At 42.1% G+C, this 18,624-nt stretch overlaps 1 protein-coding gene across 2 annotated transcripts in view; it reads left to right on the top strand.

Annotated features, from left to right (window-relative positions):
• LOC116508320 (kinase suppressor of Ras 1-like) overlaps positions 1-9,980 on the top strand; it is a 181,301-nt gene extending 171,321 nt beyond the window's left edge. For both annotated transcript variants that reach the window (XM_032216890.1, XM_032216889.1), the window contains 3 exons: positions 1,448-1,583; positions 3,400-3,533; positions 9,285-9,980. In XM_032216890.1, the coding sequence (XP_032072781.1) occupies positions 1,448-1,583; positions 3,400-3,533; positions 9,285-9,363 (349 nt within the window). In that variant the 3' untranslated portion in view covers positions 9,364-9,980. The remainder of the gene's footprint in view (positions 1-1,447; positions 1,584-3,399; positions 3,534-9,284) is intronic.
• The last annotated feature ends 8,644 nt before the right edge of the window (positions 9,981-18,624 follow it).

Below are 18,624 nucleotides of genomic sequence, written 5' to 3'. Positions count from 1 at the left end.
GTTGAATACTAAACAAACGATGAGCACCGGCACAAAATTTTTACCAAATTCAATGAGTTTCAAAGCAGTTGAGTACCAAAGTACCACTGTATAGTTAATAGTTCAGGATGTTGTGCAACCCTAGAATACTGAGTTAATTCAGGAGCAGAATTAAGGATGTTGGAGAATTCACTTGCCCAGGGGCTAAATGGGGGTGTGGTTTGTTTCCTGACTTTTGGAGGTTTTATGGTAAGTGGTAGTCACTTTATGAAAACGCCAAGAGCATGTTGTCACAATAATGGCTTCCAAGTTTGCCTCCAGCTAGTTAAACAATATTCCCAATGGGGTGTTTTGGTTTGCAACACCCAACAACACCAGCCAGCCTGACATTGGAGCGTCGGAGGAAAAGCAGTGTTTTGCAACAGCTTGTGTCACCTTCAGGATTCTGTCAGCCCTAAAATTTAAAAAGATAAAATTCCTCCAGGTTGGCCTGGCATTTGATTTATTTAAACCCCACCTTTTATACGGACGTTCAAGTGGCAAACACAGGGTTCACTCCTATCTTCCAGCTAGAATGTGCTGCTTCATGTTCCACTGACTGATTTTAAAACAGCCCGAATGAATGAATGAATGAATGTGAATGAGTGAGTGACCGAGTGAGTGAGTAAATGAGTGAGTGAGTGAGTGAATGAATGAATGAGTGAGTGAATGAATGAATGAATGAATGAGAGTGAATGAATGAATGAATGAATGAGTAAGTGAGTGAGTGAGTGACCGAGTGAGTGAGTGAATGAATGAGTGAGAGAATGAATGAATGAATGAGAGTGAATGAATGAGTGAGTGAGTGAGTGAGTGAGTAAATGAGTGAGTGAATGAATGAATGAGTGAGAGAATGAATGAATGAATGAGAGTGAATGAATGAATGAGTGAGTGAATGAGTGAGTAAATGAGTGAGTGAGTGAATGAATGAATGAACGAATGAATGAATGAATGAGAGTGAATGAATGAATGAATGAGTGAGTGACCGAGTGAGTGAGTAAATGAATGAGTGAGTGAGTAAATGACTGAATGGATGAATGAATGAGAGTGAGTGAATGAATGAATGAGTCAGAATGAGTGAATGAATGAATGAGTGAATGAATGAGTCAGAGTGTGTGAATGAATGAATGAATGGAGTGAATGAATGAGTGAATAATGAGCCAGTGAATGAAAGAGTGTGTGAATGAGTGAATGAATGAGTGAATGATTGAGTCAGAGTGAGTGAGTGAGTGAATGAATGAATGAATGAGTGAGTGAATGAATGAAAAAGTAAATGAATGAGTCAGAGTGAGTGAGTGAATGAATGAATGAGTGAAGAAGTGAATGAATGAATGAATGAATGAATGAATGAATGAATGAATGAATGAATATTTGGTGACATGACTGTCAATATTACAGACCTTCATCTTGGGACTGCTTTGCTTCTCAGGACCGTGTGGTATGAGCTCCAGGCCAGAGAGTGGCCCTTTCAGAGTCAGCCAGCGGAGGCCTTGATTTGGCAGATCGGAAGTGGTGAAGGAATGAAGCACGTCCTGCAAACGAGTAGCCTGGGGAAAGAAGTTGGGGTAAGTAGATATGGCTTCTGCCCTCCTGGCCAAACCTCAATGACCCAGAGTTGGAACCAGGAATCTTGGGACTAGGTGCTGCCTGGGGCAACAGAGAGGAAAGATACGTTTCCCATTCATATATTCTGCCCTTGTCTCATGGATCAGGTGGGGCTTAAATTTAAGTTCTCAATCCCCCCCTGGAGCTTTTCCTTGGGCACCCAAGTATGCCTCCTTTTTGTTAATTTTGTTTCACTTGAGAGCTCAAGATGGCGCCCATGGTACTCGATCCTCTTTAAAATAATTAGCAATACTGGTAGTCCTCACTTAAATGATCAGTCACTTAGCAACCAGTGGACGATACAACAGACCCCTCCCCCAAAGTATTTATGACCCAGTTCCGGAGTTCCAACAGTGCCACTCCCCCATGGTAACATGACTTACATTTTCAGGTGCATTGCAACTGGCTCGCCGTTATGACCAGTTGCTGTATTCTGCAGTCATGTGATGTGATTAAGACAAAGTCTGGTTTCATGCAAAAAAAAAAATATCTCATAGGAATGCATTGACTTGCTTAACGACTGCCATGTTTACTTAAACATCGTGCTTGTTTTATGACTGCCGTACTCACCTAATGGCTGCTGCTGCAAAAAAAAATCTAAATTCAGATCCATCATGTAGGTACCCCAATTTCAGATATTTCTCTCTCTGGGCACACTGAGAATATATCTGCTGAACAAAACTCTGGGTTGGCAACAGGAAAGGCATCCGGCCAGTAAAACACACTGCTATTTCCATTCAGTTGCCCAGATTTCACCAGGATTATGGGATCGTTAAAAGAAGATGATGATGTAGGTGCCTCAATTTACAACCATCATGATTTACAACAAAAATTCCAGGCTCTGTAAGTTGAGGACTAGCCATTGGTTCTCCATTTCCATCCCACTCAGTTTCCCAGGTATCTGAACTTCCCCTTCCCCTTGTAGAGGATCATGTCAATTGAGTATCCCCTGCAGCAGATGAGAGGTTTTACAGGAGATGCAAGAAGAGATGCAGTATGTTTGATTCCTGTGCAATTGGGGGCCCTGTTTCCTGTATCCAATTAGTAATAGAACAACAGGGTTGGAAGGGACCTTAGAGGCCTTCTAGTCCAGACCCCTGCTCAAGCAGGAAACGCTATCCCATTCCAGACAAGTGGCTGTCCAGTCTCTTCTTAATGCCTTCATTTGTAGACATGAACTGAGCCAGAGATCTGCAGCTGTTGAATCTATAAATCTCAAGGTCTAACTTGTGGCTTTGCAATTCCTTCCAAGTCAGGCTGGTTAAAAGCAGCTCTTAGAAATCGCCATCTTCAAACTGACAGTTTGGACTACAGAACAGAATAGAATAACAGAGTTAGAAGGGACCTTGGAGGTCTTCTAGTCCAACCCCCTGCTCAGGCAGAAAACCCTATCCCATTTCAGACAAAGGATTGTCCAACATTTTCTTAAAAACTTCCAGTGTTGGAGCATCCACAATCTTTGGAGGCAAGTTGTTCCACTGATTAATGATTCTCACTATCAGGAAATGTCTCCTTAGTTCTAAGTTGCTTCTCTCCTTGATTAATTTTCCATCCATTGCTTCTTGTCCTGCCCTCGGGTGCTTTGGAGAATACATTGCCACAAAGGTTTATAGATGTTGTAGTGCATCTTTTTTGGGCCGCTTGCAATTAACCCAGGCTATGTTTTAAACCTTCTACAATTTGGGCTCTTCGTAATCAAATGACTTTCTTTTCCAAGGATGCTATGGGGTAATCTTTTTTTTTTAATATTTAAAAAAGATGATTGTTGTCTTGTAGGAAATCCTCTCGGCATGTTGGGCTTTTGATGTGGATGAGCGGCCCAGTTTCACCCTCTTGATGGAAATGCTTGAAAAATTGCCAAAGCTTAACCGGAGGCTCTCTCACCCGGGACACTTCTGGAAATCAGCTGAGTACGTATTGCCTCTCCTTGTCCTGCCTATTTCCAAAAATTGCATTTTGTTAGGCTTTTGATTGATGAACTAGGGCAGCAGGTTTGATGAGACACCCCTGTATTTATGATAACATATTAATAGGGAAGGCTTGTGTGTGTTTCCTAAATAAAGTGCCTATTTAATAATCAATTCAGATCAATTGGGATCAGTTCAGTTGTCCCAAAGGGGCTTTCTTCAAGAGGCAACTGGACTTTCTGGTTTTTTTAAAAAAAAGAATTAAATAACAGGTATAAGTATAGACATGATTATGAATACATGAAATGAATACGAATACAAGGGAACATTAGGACAGGGACAGTGGGCACACTGGTGCGCTTATGCACTCCCGTTGAAGACCTCTTAGGAATGGAGTCGACAGTAGACAGTCTAAGGTTAAAGTTTGAGGGGTTTGGGGAAAAACCCGCAAAGTCAGGTAGTGCATTCTAGGCATTGACAATTCTGTTACTGAAGTCGTATTTTCTGCAATCAAGTTTGGAGCGGTTTACCATAGGTTTGTATCTATTGTGAGCTTGTGTGTTGTTGTAGTTGAAGCTGAAGTATTCATTGGCAAGTAGGACATTGTAGCAGATAATTTTATGTACTATGCTTAGGTCGGATCGAAGATGGCAAAGTTCTAAATTGTCCAAGCTGAAAATTTGAAGCCTGGTGGCATAAGGGATTCTGTTGCAAGCAGAGGAGTGGAGCAGTGACGTGTAGTCAGGGGAGGCAGGGCCTCACCACTGTCATCATGAAAAGAAAAAAAAATGTAAAAGGAAAAAGGCAGAGGTAGTTGCTGCCAGAGTCAGAGTGGATGACTCTGCTTAGTGCTTAACTGTTTAAAAAAGCCTCTTAAAAAGTGCCCTCTACAGGAGGAGGCGGGAGAACCACGTGCCTCATTTAGTCTATCTTTATGATCACTCGAGCAGAGTTAAGCAAGAGTTAAAAGCCGAAAAATTCCTTATGTAGATGAGGCACGTGGTTCTCTTGCCTCCTCCTGTAGAGGGCGTTTTTTAAGAGGCTTTTTTATACAGTTAAGCAGAGTCATCCATTGGAGACTCTGGCAGCAGCTAGCCCAGCCTGACCTCAGCAGCTCTTGCCTTTTTCCTTTTACATTTTTACATTTTCATGATGGCAGGCAAGAGCAGAGTTGAAATCCTCTGTGAAACAGCTGGAAAAGGTATGTGGGTCGGAGGGAGGGGGAGGAATTCAAAATTAATGTAATTTGTAAGTAATTGTATTATTGTAAGTAATTTTTATGTATGTGTGTGTGTGTGTGTGTGTGAGTTTTACCCGCCTCTGCAGGCGCGCGGGCTGAGCTGGCACTTTTTTTTATGTCGGACATAGTGGCAGGGCTTTTGGATGCCCTGGTGCTGTGTCCGCCATAGAGGTGGGATGCCTCTATGTCGGACACAGCAGCAGAGCTTTTGGACGCTTGCCTCACCAGCCATAAACCTCAACACACGTCACTGGAGTGGAGGGCTCTTCTCGTGAAATATCTTGGACTCGTTCGATTGTATTTATGTCCTATATGCAGTGCAGGTTCCAGACAGATGAGCTTTTATTCAAGAATTGGTCTAGCAAAAGTTTTGTATGCCCTAGTTTGCGGTTCAATATTACTGGAGAAGAAGCTATGCAAGAGTAGGTTAACAACTCTTAATGCCTTTTTAGCAATGCTGCTACAGTGAGCTCTGGTACTTAGATCATTTGAGATGAGTACTCCAGGGTCCTGAAGCTTCTTCAGGAATTTCCCATCCAGTCAGAGCTGAAGAAGCTTCTTGGGATGAGAAGCAAAACGTCTTCAAAGAAAAACCAGAAAGTCCAGTTGCCTCTTGAAAAGAAAAGCACCTTTGGATGACTTGAGAATCTCCAGAGACAATCAGTTCAGTTAGGAAAAATGAGCTCTGAAAGGGCCAAACACACAAATCTCTCTTTTTTCCCCCCCTGTGCTTCTGACCTTCGAACTTTTTTTGACTGTGAACTAACTCTCTTCCCTTTTTGTGTGTCTTCCTTCTGCTTTCTCTCTTACAGGTTGTAGCTCCTGGCGCCATAGCTGAATTTCCTCTTGCATGAGCACTTGTGACTAATCCACCCAGCAGCTCGGACCTTGTGTGCACCGTTTCCATTTTTAACCCCTGAGTGCCCTCCCCGATGCTGCTAACGGTTCCTTCTTCCGTCCCGCCTCTTTTCTTGGTGTGGGCTGCTCACGTGAAGTGACCTGTCTGTTAAGAACTCTTTGCCTCTCTATTAACACTGAACTTAGGGGAAATTCTGCCCCCAGTGCTCCAGGCCCCCTTGCTCACCTGTCGGGTTCCTCGCCCCCCCCCCCCAGTGCTTTCTTTGTCACTCTCTCTTTCTCTCTCTATGTACTTCTATCACCAGCCTGGTCTGCAAGGTGTAAGCAAACTCAAAATGCAAAAACCAAACAGCATTGCTTGTCTTTTGTAGGCGAGTTTTGAAATAAAGACACGTTGAACTGTAGTGTGCATTTGACTTCCAGCAAAAGAGACATTAAAAATTGATTCTTCCGTAACAGCTCCAGTGGGGCTAATTAGAAATGTATAAATTTTTATCCCACCCAGCCTGGGGATGAATTAAGACCGAGTCTTTAAAAAAAAAAATAATACCGAACTGATGAGTAATTGTAACAAGTGCTGAGTTGGCTAATTTTTCATTGTGTCAAAAGTGGTATATATCTTTGCATGTTTCAAAGGCGATGGCCTCACTTCCGTTGTCTTTTAGAATATATTGTATACTTTTTCCTGTTGATCACTTTAATGTATATTCTGCCTTTCTATAAATGGACGAAGCATTACTGCATGCATGAAAGGGAAAGAAAGAAAGGAGGGCGGGGAAGAGGATTGCTCCTTTTTAAGATTGTGCTTTGTACATGATTATTTGTATTAAAAGCAAGAACATTTTAAAATGGCTGTCCAGTTGAAATGGGAACAATAGTTTAATGGGGAATTTGAACATGAAGTCGTTTTGCTGATTTACAGTATAGTCCTTCCCTGTTTCCCTGAAAATAAGACCTCCCTGGATAATAAGCCCAATCGGGCTTTTGAGTGCATGCACTAAAATAAGCCCTCCCTGAAAATATTGCAACAGAGCAGCAGCCATGAAGTGATCATGCTCACCACCTCCTGCACCTCAAAGATAATACGACCTCCTCGAAAATAAGGCCAAGCGCTTATTTCAGGTGGGGTCAAATGAAAATAAGACCCTGTCTTATTTTCGGGGAAATGCGGTATTTATGTTTGCCTTGTCCTTGGTGCTCTCTCAGCTTGTTTGCTTGCAGACATTTCGTGACCCAACTAGGTGACATCATCAGTGCTAATGAGTGAGAGGTTTGCTCCCTTTTTATATACAATAGCTTGCCTACCAGTGCAGGTTGGGATGTGGTTTTTCTCTTTGGGTAGTTCCTTGATTAGACTATTGTCTTTTGTTTGGTTGCTTGTATGGTGTTGATCCTTGCTTATCTTGTTGTTGATTGCTGGAGAGGATCTTTTCGTTTCTTTCTTAATGCTTTTATTGTCTCTTGAAAGGTGTGTAAATGTGGTTTACTTCGATGTAGCTGTTGAGGGCTGAACAGGGAGCAAACCCCACACTAGCACTGATGATGTTACCCAGTTGGGTTATGAAATATCTGCAATTAACCAACAAATCCAGAGAACGTCAAGGACTCCACGGTTCAGTTCTGAATTTCTTACTTATCCAAATGTATTTTATGTCTGTTTTAAAATAAGCAAGAAATCATTAGAGCCTAAATGTTTCAACAGATCCAGTTTCACCCATGGCATTTATGGAAATCTTATAGGAGAAAGCAGTGGAGAGATTAATTATTCCTGTTTGGCTAATCAATTGTAGAAGGAATTGAATTGATGATACGATGTCTTAGAGCAGAGATGTCCAAAGTTTGGAACTTTAAGACTTGTGGACTTCAACTCCCAGAATTCCACAGCCAGCATGGCTGTCTGGGGAATTCTGGGAGTTGAAGTCCACAAGTCTTAAAGTTCCAAACTTTGGACACCCTTGCCTTAGAGCATGGGAAACTCCGGGTCTTCCAATCCCAGCTTTTCTTCTGTAAAGGATCTCAAAATGAAAGGCCCACAGTCTGATAGCTAGAAAGGACCTGGGTTTCATTCCACTTAGCCTTCCAAATGCCCAGGATACTTTTGTTTCATAGACAATAGTGAGCAAAGCATCAGAAGAGAATTACCCAGCTAAACTCAAAATATTTCTCCGTGTTTATATTTAAATTTGGCCCCTAAATAACATCCAACACACTATTTCCTTTCGTAGTGCAGCTAGTCCTTGACTTGCAACTGTAAAGGAGCCTGGAATTTCCATCACACGCCAAGTTGTGGAACCCACGTGACCAACCCAATTTTTTTTAAACAATGGTCATTAAGTGAACGTGACGGTTGTATAGTGAACTCTGCAGTCATTAAGCAAATACGGCAGTCATTATCCGCAATGGCTGCTTTTTGCTGGAAACCAAAAAAACCAAAACCAGCAAAAAAAAGTTGTAAGCTATGTGACTGAAGGGTTCTTGGTGCTCCCTGAGCTTTGCTTGTTGTCTTGCAGACATTTCATTACCCTAACTAGGTAACGTCATCAGTGCTAGTTGAGTTTACCTAGTTTGGGTAATGAAACGCCCGCTAGAAAACAAGTAAAGCTCAAGAGGGCACCAAGGAGCCCTATTTCAATCCTGAGTTACATTCTCCTTTATCGGTTATGCATGGAACGCTGCAAATGGCCGTTGATTTGGGCCGGTTACTGAGTACCCAAAATTCGATCACCTGAGTGGCAGGTGGGGGATCGCCATCAGATCTTTGAACCTGTCTTATCATAACTTAGAACGCTTGCTGAGAAAGAGTTCACTTTATGACCATGGCGGTTGCTTAACAACCTTCCCCCCAAAATGTAATAAAATTGCAGAAGTGGATGACCTGTTTTACGACAGTCACAATGTGTGATGGTAATTGGGAGGCTCCATTAAGGTAAGTCACCTGGAGGAGGAGTCAAGACCAAAAAGTGCCCCAAGACTCACAAATACTCTAGAGGGGCCCTTCTTGTAAGATAGGGATGTGAATGAGGTTCTCTTAGCCTGAAAAATTATTTTTTAATGAGAAAATATAACGGGAGAAAGTCCTTAGTTCAGGGCAGGGATTCAGCCAGTTCGGGCGAACTTGGTGTTAATTTTAATTTGGTTTGCGAACCGGCAGTTACACCCCTCCCGTCCCAGGAGTATCCATGTGGCCCATTCATCAGGCCAGGTAAGTGCAGGGCCTGCATGGGGGCTCTGGGAGGGTGAAAAACGGGCCTACCAGAAGTACCGGAAACCGGTCCGTTTCCGGGCTCCGGAGCCCAGGGGAGGCCATTTTAGCCCTCCCGGAGGTTCAAGGAAAGCCTCTGGAGCCTGGGGAGGGCAAAAACGCCTCCCCTGCCAACTAGGCCACGCCCCCCATGACCACGCCCACCTAGCAGCTGGGCAGAGAAACGGTTGCTAAAATTTTTCACTCCCACCCCTGCCCTAGTTGTTCAAAACATTTGAAGTGCACGCACGTTGTATATAGGAGAGCCTCAATGTCTTGCTTTCTGTGTTGGAAATTAGAAAGAATTAGAACTAGTTTGTTCATTGGCATTTCATTGTATAGTAGAAATTAACCTGTAACTGTTTTAATTTCCTCCCTCCCCCTCCCCATTCTCCTTCTCCTTTCCCCCTTTCAGCCTTAACAGTAGCAAAATGGTTATCCGTTTTGAACGATTTGCTCTGGGAGATCTGGAATCCAGTAACCAAAAGATATAGCATGCTGTGTTTTAACGATCCTTGGCTCCTGGGTTTTTTTTCCCCCCTTCTGTGCCGTTCACACACCTGGGGAAAAAACTTCACTGCAAATTTAAAACGGAAAGTCCCAAAAGTTACGGAAGGAGAAGATGGAGAGATGCTGTCCTAGCGATATGGATGTTTGATGTGTTTGCTTAAATCAGAGGCTTCCTTTTTGAAATGTTTACATTTGGATGACTTTTTTCTTCTTCCTGTGTGGATTTAACCATTGATAATAAACATGATAAAAAGGTGTCTTCTTTAAAGAACAAAACACCACCACCACCACCACCACCAAGCATTTTCACTAGCACTTTTCTTATTTCGAATTATTTGGGCACTATTGAAGCCGTATGGTTACAAATCTGGGTTTTGTTGGTACAGAAACAAAGTTTTGAATGTTGTGTTGAGAATGGACCTTTTTATCAGCTGGAAGATTTTGACAGGTCTTGAGGGCATCTAAGGAGTGGGGAACTATGGCCCTTTTATGGCTTGTGGACTTCAACTCCCAGAATTCAGCATGGCTGCCTCAGGATTTCTGGGAGTTGAAGTCCACAAGCCGCAAAGAGGCCATACTTCCCCATCTCTGATCAAAGCTGTCTGCGGGGGGGGGTGGGTGGGGGCATTGTTTCTCTCCTCCAACGAGCCTTCCAGCTTGGAGAAAGGCCTGGAAAATTGTGGGGCCCTTTCTCCAACTTTCCCAGTTTGAAAGTGTTATAATCCTGCTGGGTAGACAGGACCTCTGAGCCTGTGTGTGCATCACTGAAGCGGCCAAATTGAAAATAAAATACATGCCATAATAAAGCCGTCTTACCTGCGGACCTGAGATAGGTTGCCTCTGAAAATCACCATCTTAACTTTTATCTTGTCAAGAAGAAGAATTCCCCCATATTGTGTTGGAGGCTGGTCAGGGGTGGGTTGCTACCGGCATTACTGCCGCTTCGGCGTGCAAAAAACTATGTGCACATTTACACCTAAAAAGGTCTTCATATGCGCACAACATTACAAAAGGTAACAAAATTTACATTTCTGCAATGGAGATTGTTCTGCGCATGCGCAGAACCAAAAACCAAGATGGCGCCACCAACAATAGAACCGGTTGGGTGCGTGAGCGCCTGACTTACTACCTACTTGGCTGAACTGGTAGGAACCCACCTCTGATGCTGGTGACCAAGGGCATTCCCTGGTCACTGTTTTTTTTTTTAAAACAACAAACTAAAAATGGCTTACTATCGATTTTTCCGGAATCTTGTTAAACCACCTGATCCCTTTCTTTGGGATCTGCATTCTAAGTTTCTTTTCAGACTTTGTAAATCATCGTTTATGGGATGCAGATTAGAAGCAGAGTTTCTCATACTTGAGAGGGGAGGGATGGGGCGGGGATTAAGGTAATTGTGTGTGCATGTGTGTAGTTCTTGCACACTTCTACACGCTTACCCCCCTTTCCTAAGTAACAACTACTTAATCTTAAGGCATGAATAGAGAAACCTGTACCCCCTTGAAGAGGGGTCTCCAACCTTAGCAACTTTAAGTCTTGTGGACTTCAACTCTTAGAGTTGAAGCAAAGCTGGCTGAGGAACTCTGGAAGTTGAAGTCCACAAGTCTTAAAGTTGCTAAGGTTGGAGACCCCTGCTCTGGAATCTAGATTCTGTATTGTTAGAATCTAGATCCCATCATCCTGGCCTCTTGACACGAGGGGTAACAGTCTGTTCATACAGGCTTGCTTTGATGTGCTTTGATCCTATTCTTAACCATGATCTAAACCCATGTTTCCCCTGCCCCCTTGTGAAGGAATGTGGAAGGAATTTATTCCGAACTGCCCTTTTTATGAACACAAGAAATATTAAAGTAAGTATATTGCCTTTAGCTTAATCTGGACCCAACTCTTAGGTGGTTGGCGCAATATTTTATTTTCTTTCTCCTTGTTTCTGAAATATTATTTGGATTCAACATCCAGAAACACAGAATGGAAGTAATGGAAGTGGTATAAACATTCTTTTTCCATCTCTCTGATCAATGAAACATGGAGAATAAAAATTGGAGTGGTGGTCTGGATACTGGGAAATGGTTGGTTCACTGGTGACATTATGGCTTGGTCCGCTTTTGACATTAAACACCACACCTTGGCAACTTTAAGATGTGTGGAGTTCAGCTCCCAGAAATCCCGAGCCAACCAAGGGAATTCTGGGGATTGAAGTCCACAAATCTTAAAGCTGCTAAGGTAAAAAAAATACTGACCTGAGGTTACAAGCCATTTCTGTCTGACTGTCTCTGCCTGCCAATTCCTTAAAAAGTTGCCTGCAAATTACAATTATTATTTTTAATATGCCAGGAAGGAAAATTACAAAATACAGAAGAGAATTCATACTAGTTGTTATTATTATAGTAAATTTAAGGTTATATCCTTGCTCCACTGAATTCCTGTGTCCTGGTTCAATTGACAGCTGAAATTAAGTGTGATCCCCCACCCACCTAAAATTTCTACTTTCAATACAAATTCTACTCTTATAAACCCTTTATGTTTACACTGTTATATATTCAGATGCATCTCCCAGCAAGTAAAAGAATGACTCATGTTTCCCCCTCATCTAAGGTAAAAGGAATATTTCACAGGAACACACATAAACACAAAAAACAAATCAAGGAAAAAAACCCGCTATCATTTGTTAATTACTCTTTTTATGCTGATTGTAAGAAAATGAATTAGAACTGTGAGATTGTGAGGTTATGTCTTTCTGGTTCTTTTTAAAGGGAAGCACATTTGTACATCAAGAGTCTCCCTAGTTACAATTTAAACCCTGTACGTAATAAGTCTGTAATATTGGAGAAAATTTACTTTTTTTTTCTAAATGTAAACTTTGTACAGTAAATACACACGCCTATATATAAATATATATAAATATATAAATATTTTCTATCAACTAAGTTTGTCTTCTGAAATGGCTATTAATTTAATTTAAAAATGGTTAGTATTAACAAAGAGTTCTGTATTGTGTTTTTCAGCTGTTGAGAGGGGGAAAAAAGTCTGAAAAAGAACATTCTATGCTAATGAAATTCTGAATATTTTAGAGTTTCTTTAAGTGAATAAAAGTTTGCTTTGGATGAAACACCTGATGTGATGACATTTTTTTTTTACAAAAATAATGCTGAACGTTGATGTGGCTTTGGGATGTAACTAAAATATAACTTGGGTTAGTATAACTTTAGTGACACGGTGGCTCAGTGGCTAAGATGCTGAGGTTATCGATCAGAAGGTCGGCAGTTCAGCCGTTTGAATCCCTAGTGCTGCGTAATGGAGTGAGCTCCCGTTACTTGTCCCAGCTTCTGCCAACCTAGCAGTTTGAAAGCATGTAAAAATGCAAGTAGAAAAATAGGAACCACTTTTGGTGGGAAGGTAACAATGTTCCATGTGCCTTTGGCTTTTAGTCATGCCGGCCACATGACCACGGAGGCGTCTTTGGACACCACTGGCTCTTCAGTTTGAAATGGAGATGAGCACCGCCCCATAGAGTCGGGAACGACTAGCACATACGTGTGAGGGGAACTTTTACCATTACTTAGAATAACTATAGTTGGGAGTTGGGGATTCTGTAAAAAACATTGGATGTTTTCAGCAATTCCTGAAAAAAGGAGCTGCTATATTTTTCTTATCTTCTGCAAAAATACTAACTTTTTAGAGCTTTGGGGGGGGGAATCCAAGGGGGGGGGCATAGGTAAGGTAACCAGATTTTTAGATTGGTAAAGAGGGACACCATTGACCGGGGGGGAGGGGCTTGATTAAAAATTTATATTTTGTCAAAAGGTCACAAAAGGCGATTGATTACATGACCCCAGGACACTGAAACCATCATAAATACGAATCTGTTGCCAAACATCAAAATTTTGATCACGTGACCATGAGGATGCTGCAATTGTCACTAAGTGTGAAAAATGGTCATCAGTCACTTTTTTCAACGCCATTGTAACTTTGGTCACTAAATGAACTGTTTGAAAGCTAAGGCTAGCTTGCATTATAATGCCTTATGCTAGCTTACATTTTCAAGAGAGAGAAGCTAAACTCCTTATTAGAATTGAAATAGAAATGAATAGAGTAGAGTAGAGTAGAATAATTTATTAGCCAAGTGTGATTGAACACACAAGGAATTTGTCTTTGGTGAATATGCTCTCAGTGTACATAAAGAAAAATAAAATAGAATACATTCATCAAGAATCATAAGCTACAACACTTAGTGATAGTCATAGGTTACTAATAAGCAATCAAATTATACTAGGAAACAAATTATTGGATTTTTAAATTATTGGATTTTCTTTCAAAGAAACTCAGTATGTGCTTCCTGATTATTAAAAGTGCAAATTCAGTGTCAATGACTCCTGACTATTTAAAAAAAGATTCTATCCAAAATAAATTGAAATAAACCATTTTAAAAAATTCTATGCACAATAGTTTGAAATGTATTATGCATAGAATTTTTCAATTTATTTTGGATAGAATCTTTTTTTAAATAGTCTAAGACAATTAAAAAAAAGAATCCACACAGAATAAATTGAAGTAAAACATTTCAAACTATTCCACACAGAATAAATTGAAGTAAAACTATTTTTAAAAATTCTATGCACAATATATTTCAAAGTATTGTGCATAGAATTTTTAAAAATGTAAGTCACAGTCATATGTCCACAAGATGCTGCAAATGGCTCTAAATGTGGGTCAGTTATGGAGTGACTGCAGGGGAGACATGAGGCGTCAGAACTTCGAACCAGGTCATAAGATAAGTTTGTTTTGGGAGGGAGGGAGCGGTCTGTAATAACTTTGAACAGTCACTCAGTTACCAGGCATAAGTCGAGGACTACCTGAGCAATCCTGCCTTCCAAACGCCAGGTAGCTCCATCAACAGTCCTTTTCATCTTTTTGTAAGAAAAATATGATGGAAAAAGAAACAATAACTATTGTACATTTATTCCAGGACATACAAAAAGTCATAGGAATGGATCATGAATGAGAGCACATTTCCACCAATTAATCCAGAAAATAAAGCAGCAAGGATTCCACTATCCCCCCCACCTCCTCTTTCTCCCTCTCTTTCTCTTTTTGGGGGGAAGGAGGAGAAAGGACAAAAAGGAGAAAGAGGGAGAAAGAGGAGGTGGGGGGGATAGTGGGATCCTTGCTGCTTTCTGAGCTTGGTGCTCTTTCTCTTTTTGGGGGGAAGGAGGAGAAAGGACAAAAAGGAGAAAGAGGGAGAAAGAGGAGGTGGGGGATAGTTCTTTCCCCCCCCTGCAGCAAACTTGTGGCAGCTGCCTGAGCTCCCTCTCCACGCCTTCTCACCTTCCCTCAGGTGGAAGTTGCTTGCAATCACCCCCTCGCAAGGCTCTCGACTCCTCCGGGGACTCTTCGCCGCGGTGGCTTGACAAGCTCAGGCTTTCTCCTGTTGCTGTTGCCGCTGCCGTCTGGCTCCAGCAGAACGCGGCACGGGACGACTTGGGGACCGATCGCGGCTGGCACAAAATACTGTCCGTACCGCACCTAGTAGGTCCTAGGAGACAGGCCGTGCAAGTTCCTGGGATGAGTGACATTCTCGTTCCTACAGAGACGGCTATTCTTTAGGCGCAGCTACAGTGCTTTTTGTCCTCCTTTGGAAGCCTCTTGTGACCTTTGCGAGCCAATCAAGAGTGTGGCTTTGAAAACCTGCAGTGTGATAGTGCTGTGCGGGAGCGAGTGTCTCTCCCCGAATATGGAGGACGTAGTGGGCAACTTGTATGTATCCTAGAAAATCAGTAAGACCCACTGGCGGCCCGTATCTGCCATGGCCTTGCCCTTGCAGCCTCTTTACATTGGTAAAAATAAATTTTTTTAAAAAAAATTGGGACTTTTTAAGAATGCTGCGGGACGCGGGACAAATTGTGCGAAATCGTGACTGTCCTGCCAAAAGCGGGACGTCTGGTCACCTTAGGCATAGGGGGCAAATTGCATGTGTTTTGTGATATCACAGGTGAAATAACATAACTTCTGTTTTCACAGCCAACCTCATGATTCAAATGATACAATCAGTGGTGGGATTCAAATAATTTAACAACAGGTTCTCTGCCCTAATGACCAGCTGGATAGGCGTAGCTCGGTGGTCATGTGACCGTGTGGGTGTGGCCAACTCAACGTCACTCAGGTCGATGGGCGCTTCGCCTTAGCTGTTACAATGTAATAAGGGTTAACCGGATTTCTTCCAACATCCGGTTTTCCAAACTGCTTAGAAAGTTAACAAAAGGTTCTCCCGAATAGTTGCGAACTGGCACTACTACTAATTGTAAAGCTCTTCATTTCCTTATTAACATATATTCTAATAAAAATACATTAACAACATTAAACATAGTTATTCTCATTATACTAATACTAACAATTGTCATTTTATTCTTATCTCTATCTTGATATATTTTCTATTCTTTTTGCCTTCTTTTATTTCTAATTTCCTTTTTTATTCTCTAACCATTGGTAAAACACTTCCCATATCATATAATGATCAGTTTGTTCTTTCTCCTTAATTGCTATTATTAATCTATTCATTTCTGCACATTCCAATATTTCCCTAATCACCTCATCAGTAGGAATCTCTTCATTTTTCCAATATTGTACAAATACAATTCTAGTCGAATATACATTAAAAATTAAATTCTCTTTATTATAAGTTTCAGGTAACAACCCCAGCAAAAAATATTTCTGGTTTTAACTCAATACGTGGTTTTATCATCCTTTCCAACCATCTTTATTTTTGTCCAGTCCTTCTTTGCTTCTCCACATGCCCACCACATATGATAGTAAAATCCAGGTATCTGGTGGCACTTCCATCATTTAGCTGATTTGTCTTTAAACATCTTTGCCAACTTCGCTGGCAGAAAATCTGTAAACCCCTAACAAAGTTGGCAAACATTTCTGTATGAACTGTACAGTTGTAGTATGAAGCAGGACGACTAAAATGTACCAGAGGGGGGTTCTTAACGGTGTGGCCCGGTTTGGCCGAAGAGTAACTTGGAGGCCTGGGTCGCTGGAATCTGCAGCAACTCAGGCCTGCCACGCCACCAAACTGGTTCTCTTGGTGGCGCTGTAGGCAGCACCATCTTGTTTTTGGCTTCTGCGCAGGTACAGAAGCATTTTTTAATATTGTGCGTGCATTGCGCGCATCAAGCGCACCAAAGCGCGTGTGTGTGGCGTGTCCCTGAGCAAACAGGCAGCTGGAACCCACCCCTGAAATGTATCTTATGCTCAGGTGATCTTCTTTATAGTTCCTGGGGCCCTTTCAAAGTGGGCAAAGCCAAAAATGTTAGTCGTTTTATGTACATTTACAGGTCTTACCACGTAAGAGAGCCATTTGTCTTTTTAAAACTTCAGAGCCTCCCCAATGGATCTGGCATCTACCTGGTATATGGACACAAAACTGATAGAAGTTCATGCATTCCTAACCTATGAAGACAAAGCCTTCCAGGAATAGGGAACTAATGAAGGAGGAAACGAGAATTTTAAAAAGCCGACAAGTTTTTACATTGCTAAGGTTGAGAAACACTGACCTAGAGACTTATGACAAATATAAGGCGAAGGGTAGCCATGTCCGGAAGGTCAGCATGGGTAGTTTGCAAAGTTATCGCAATAGCAGCCTGCCTCCAACCTGAAATTATATGGACAAGCACAACTGGGACCAGAATTTTTATTGCTAATCAAGGCAACTGTCTATGGAAAATCTCAATCGTCCAGGGTTGCCCCAAAAGTGCTTTTCCAAAAGGCAACTGGACTTTCTCAGTTGTTTCCTTGAAGACATTTCGCTTCTCATCTGTTGGAAGAAATGTCCATCTGGGGTCAGTTCCAAGTGGGGAAAAGGACACTGGATTCATGGAGACTGCTTGGAAGGATGGTTTTAATGGTGGACAGGACTGCATGGTTTGAAGTCTTGGGAGAAAAAGGGAAGAGATGCTGAGAGTGCCTGGGTTTTATGCCTTCTCCGGGCTTTTGAATTTGAGCTTGTGTTCTGATTGGTTGTCAGATTCCCGTGGGGCAATGCAGGGGTAACTTTGTAGGTTGTCTGTCTCCCAGGCTTGGTTGAGCCTTACTGGGTGATGATGTAATGAAGGGGCTTTGGGCAATTCCTTCCTGAAGAAGGTAGATCTTTGTCATATAGAATAGACTGCTTCAGGCCTTAATGGTCCATTGACAAAGGTGGGGGGATGTGAGTTTCTGCCTCCTTTTTAGGGGACATTTTCTGCCCTTTTAATATTTCCTAAAATATGTCATCTTTCTAGGAGAGGGGTGGGTGCTGACTTCCTACACATCCAAGAAGCTTCTTCAATTCTGAAGAGCACCTTTGGGACAATCAAGGCAATTGTTAAGTGAGTCATGCCCAATTGGGTTTTAAGCAAATCCCTGCCGTTGTTAAGTGAAACAGGCGATCATGAAGCAGATCTGGCTTCCCCCATTGACTCTGTTGGTCGGAAGCTGGCTGGGAAGGTCATAACTGGAAGTCACATGATGTGCAACTATCATAAATACATACTGGTTGCCAAGCACCCACATTTGATCACCTGACCGTGGGGATGCGAAGACCAGTCATGAGTTACTTTTTTCAGTGCCATTGTAACTTTGAACAGTTGCTAAACGAATGGTTGTAAGCTGAGGACTACCTGTAACATGTCCTGGTACCCCTTCTTCCCCTGTCATTAAAATCCGGGCTTCCTTTTCTTGAGCCCATTCTGGGTCCAATGCTGGGTGATTAGGGGACTGGAGACTAAAACATATGAAGAATGGTTACAGGAACTGGGCATGGCTAGTCTAGTGAAGAGAAGGACCAGGGGAGACATGAGAGCAGTGCTCTAATATTTGAGGGGCTGCCCCAGAGAGGAGGGGGTCAAGCTATTTTCCAAGGCACCCAAAGGTCAGACAAGGAATAATGGATGGAAACTGAACAAGGAGAGATTCAACCTGGAAATAAGGAGGAATTTTCTGACAGGGAGAACAATCAACCATTGGAACAGAAATTGCCTTCAGAAGTTCTGGGAGCTTCATCCCTGGAGGCTTTCAAGAAGAGATTGGACTGCCATTTGTCAGAAATGGTGTAGGGTCTCCCGCTTGGGTGGTGGGAGGGGGTTGGACTTGATGACTATAAGAAGTTAAAATTCAACCCCTCTCCTAGAAAAAATGAAATATCCTGAGAAATATTGAAAAGGCAGACTATTATATTTCCCTGGATCAGAAATGGAGAAACATGTTTT

The sequence above is a fragment of the Thamnophis elegans genome, chromosome 4, assembly GCF_009769535.1.
Source record: "Thamnophis elegans isolate rThaEle1 chromosome 4, rThaEle1.pri, whole genome shotgun sequence".
Lineage (NCBI taxonomy): Eukaryota > Metazoa > Chordata > Lepidosauria > Squamata > Colubridae > Thamnophis > Thamnophis elegans.
Note: the sequence above shows the minus strand (reverse complement) of the source record. Positions and strands in the feature narration are given on the sequence as shown.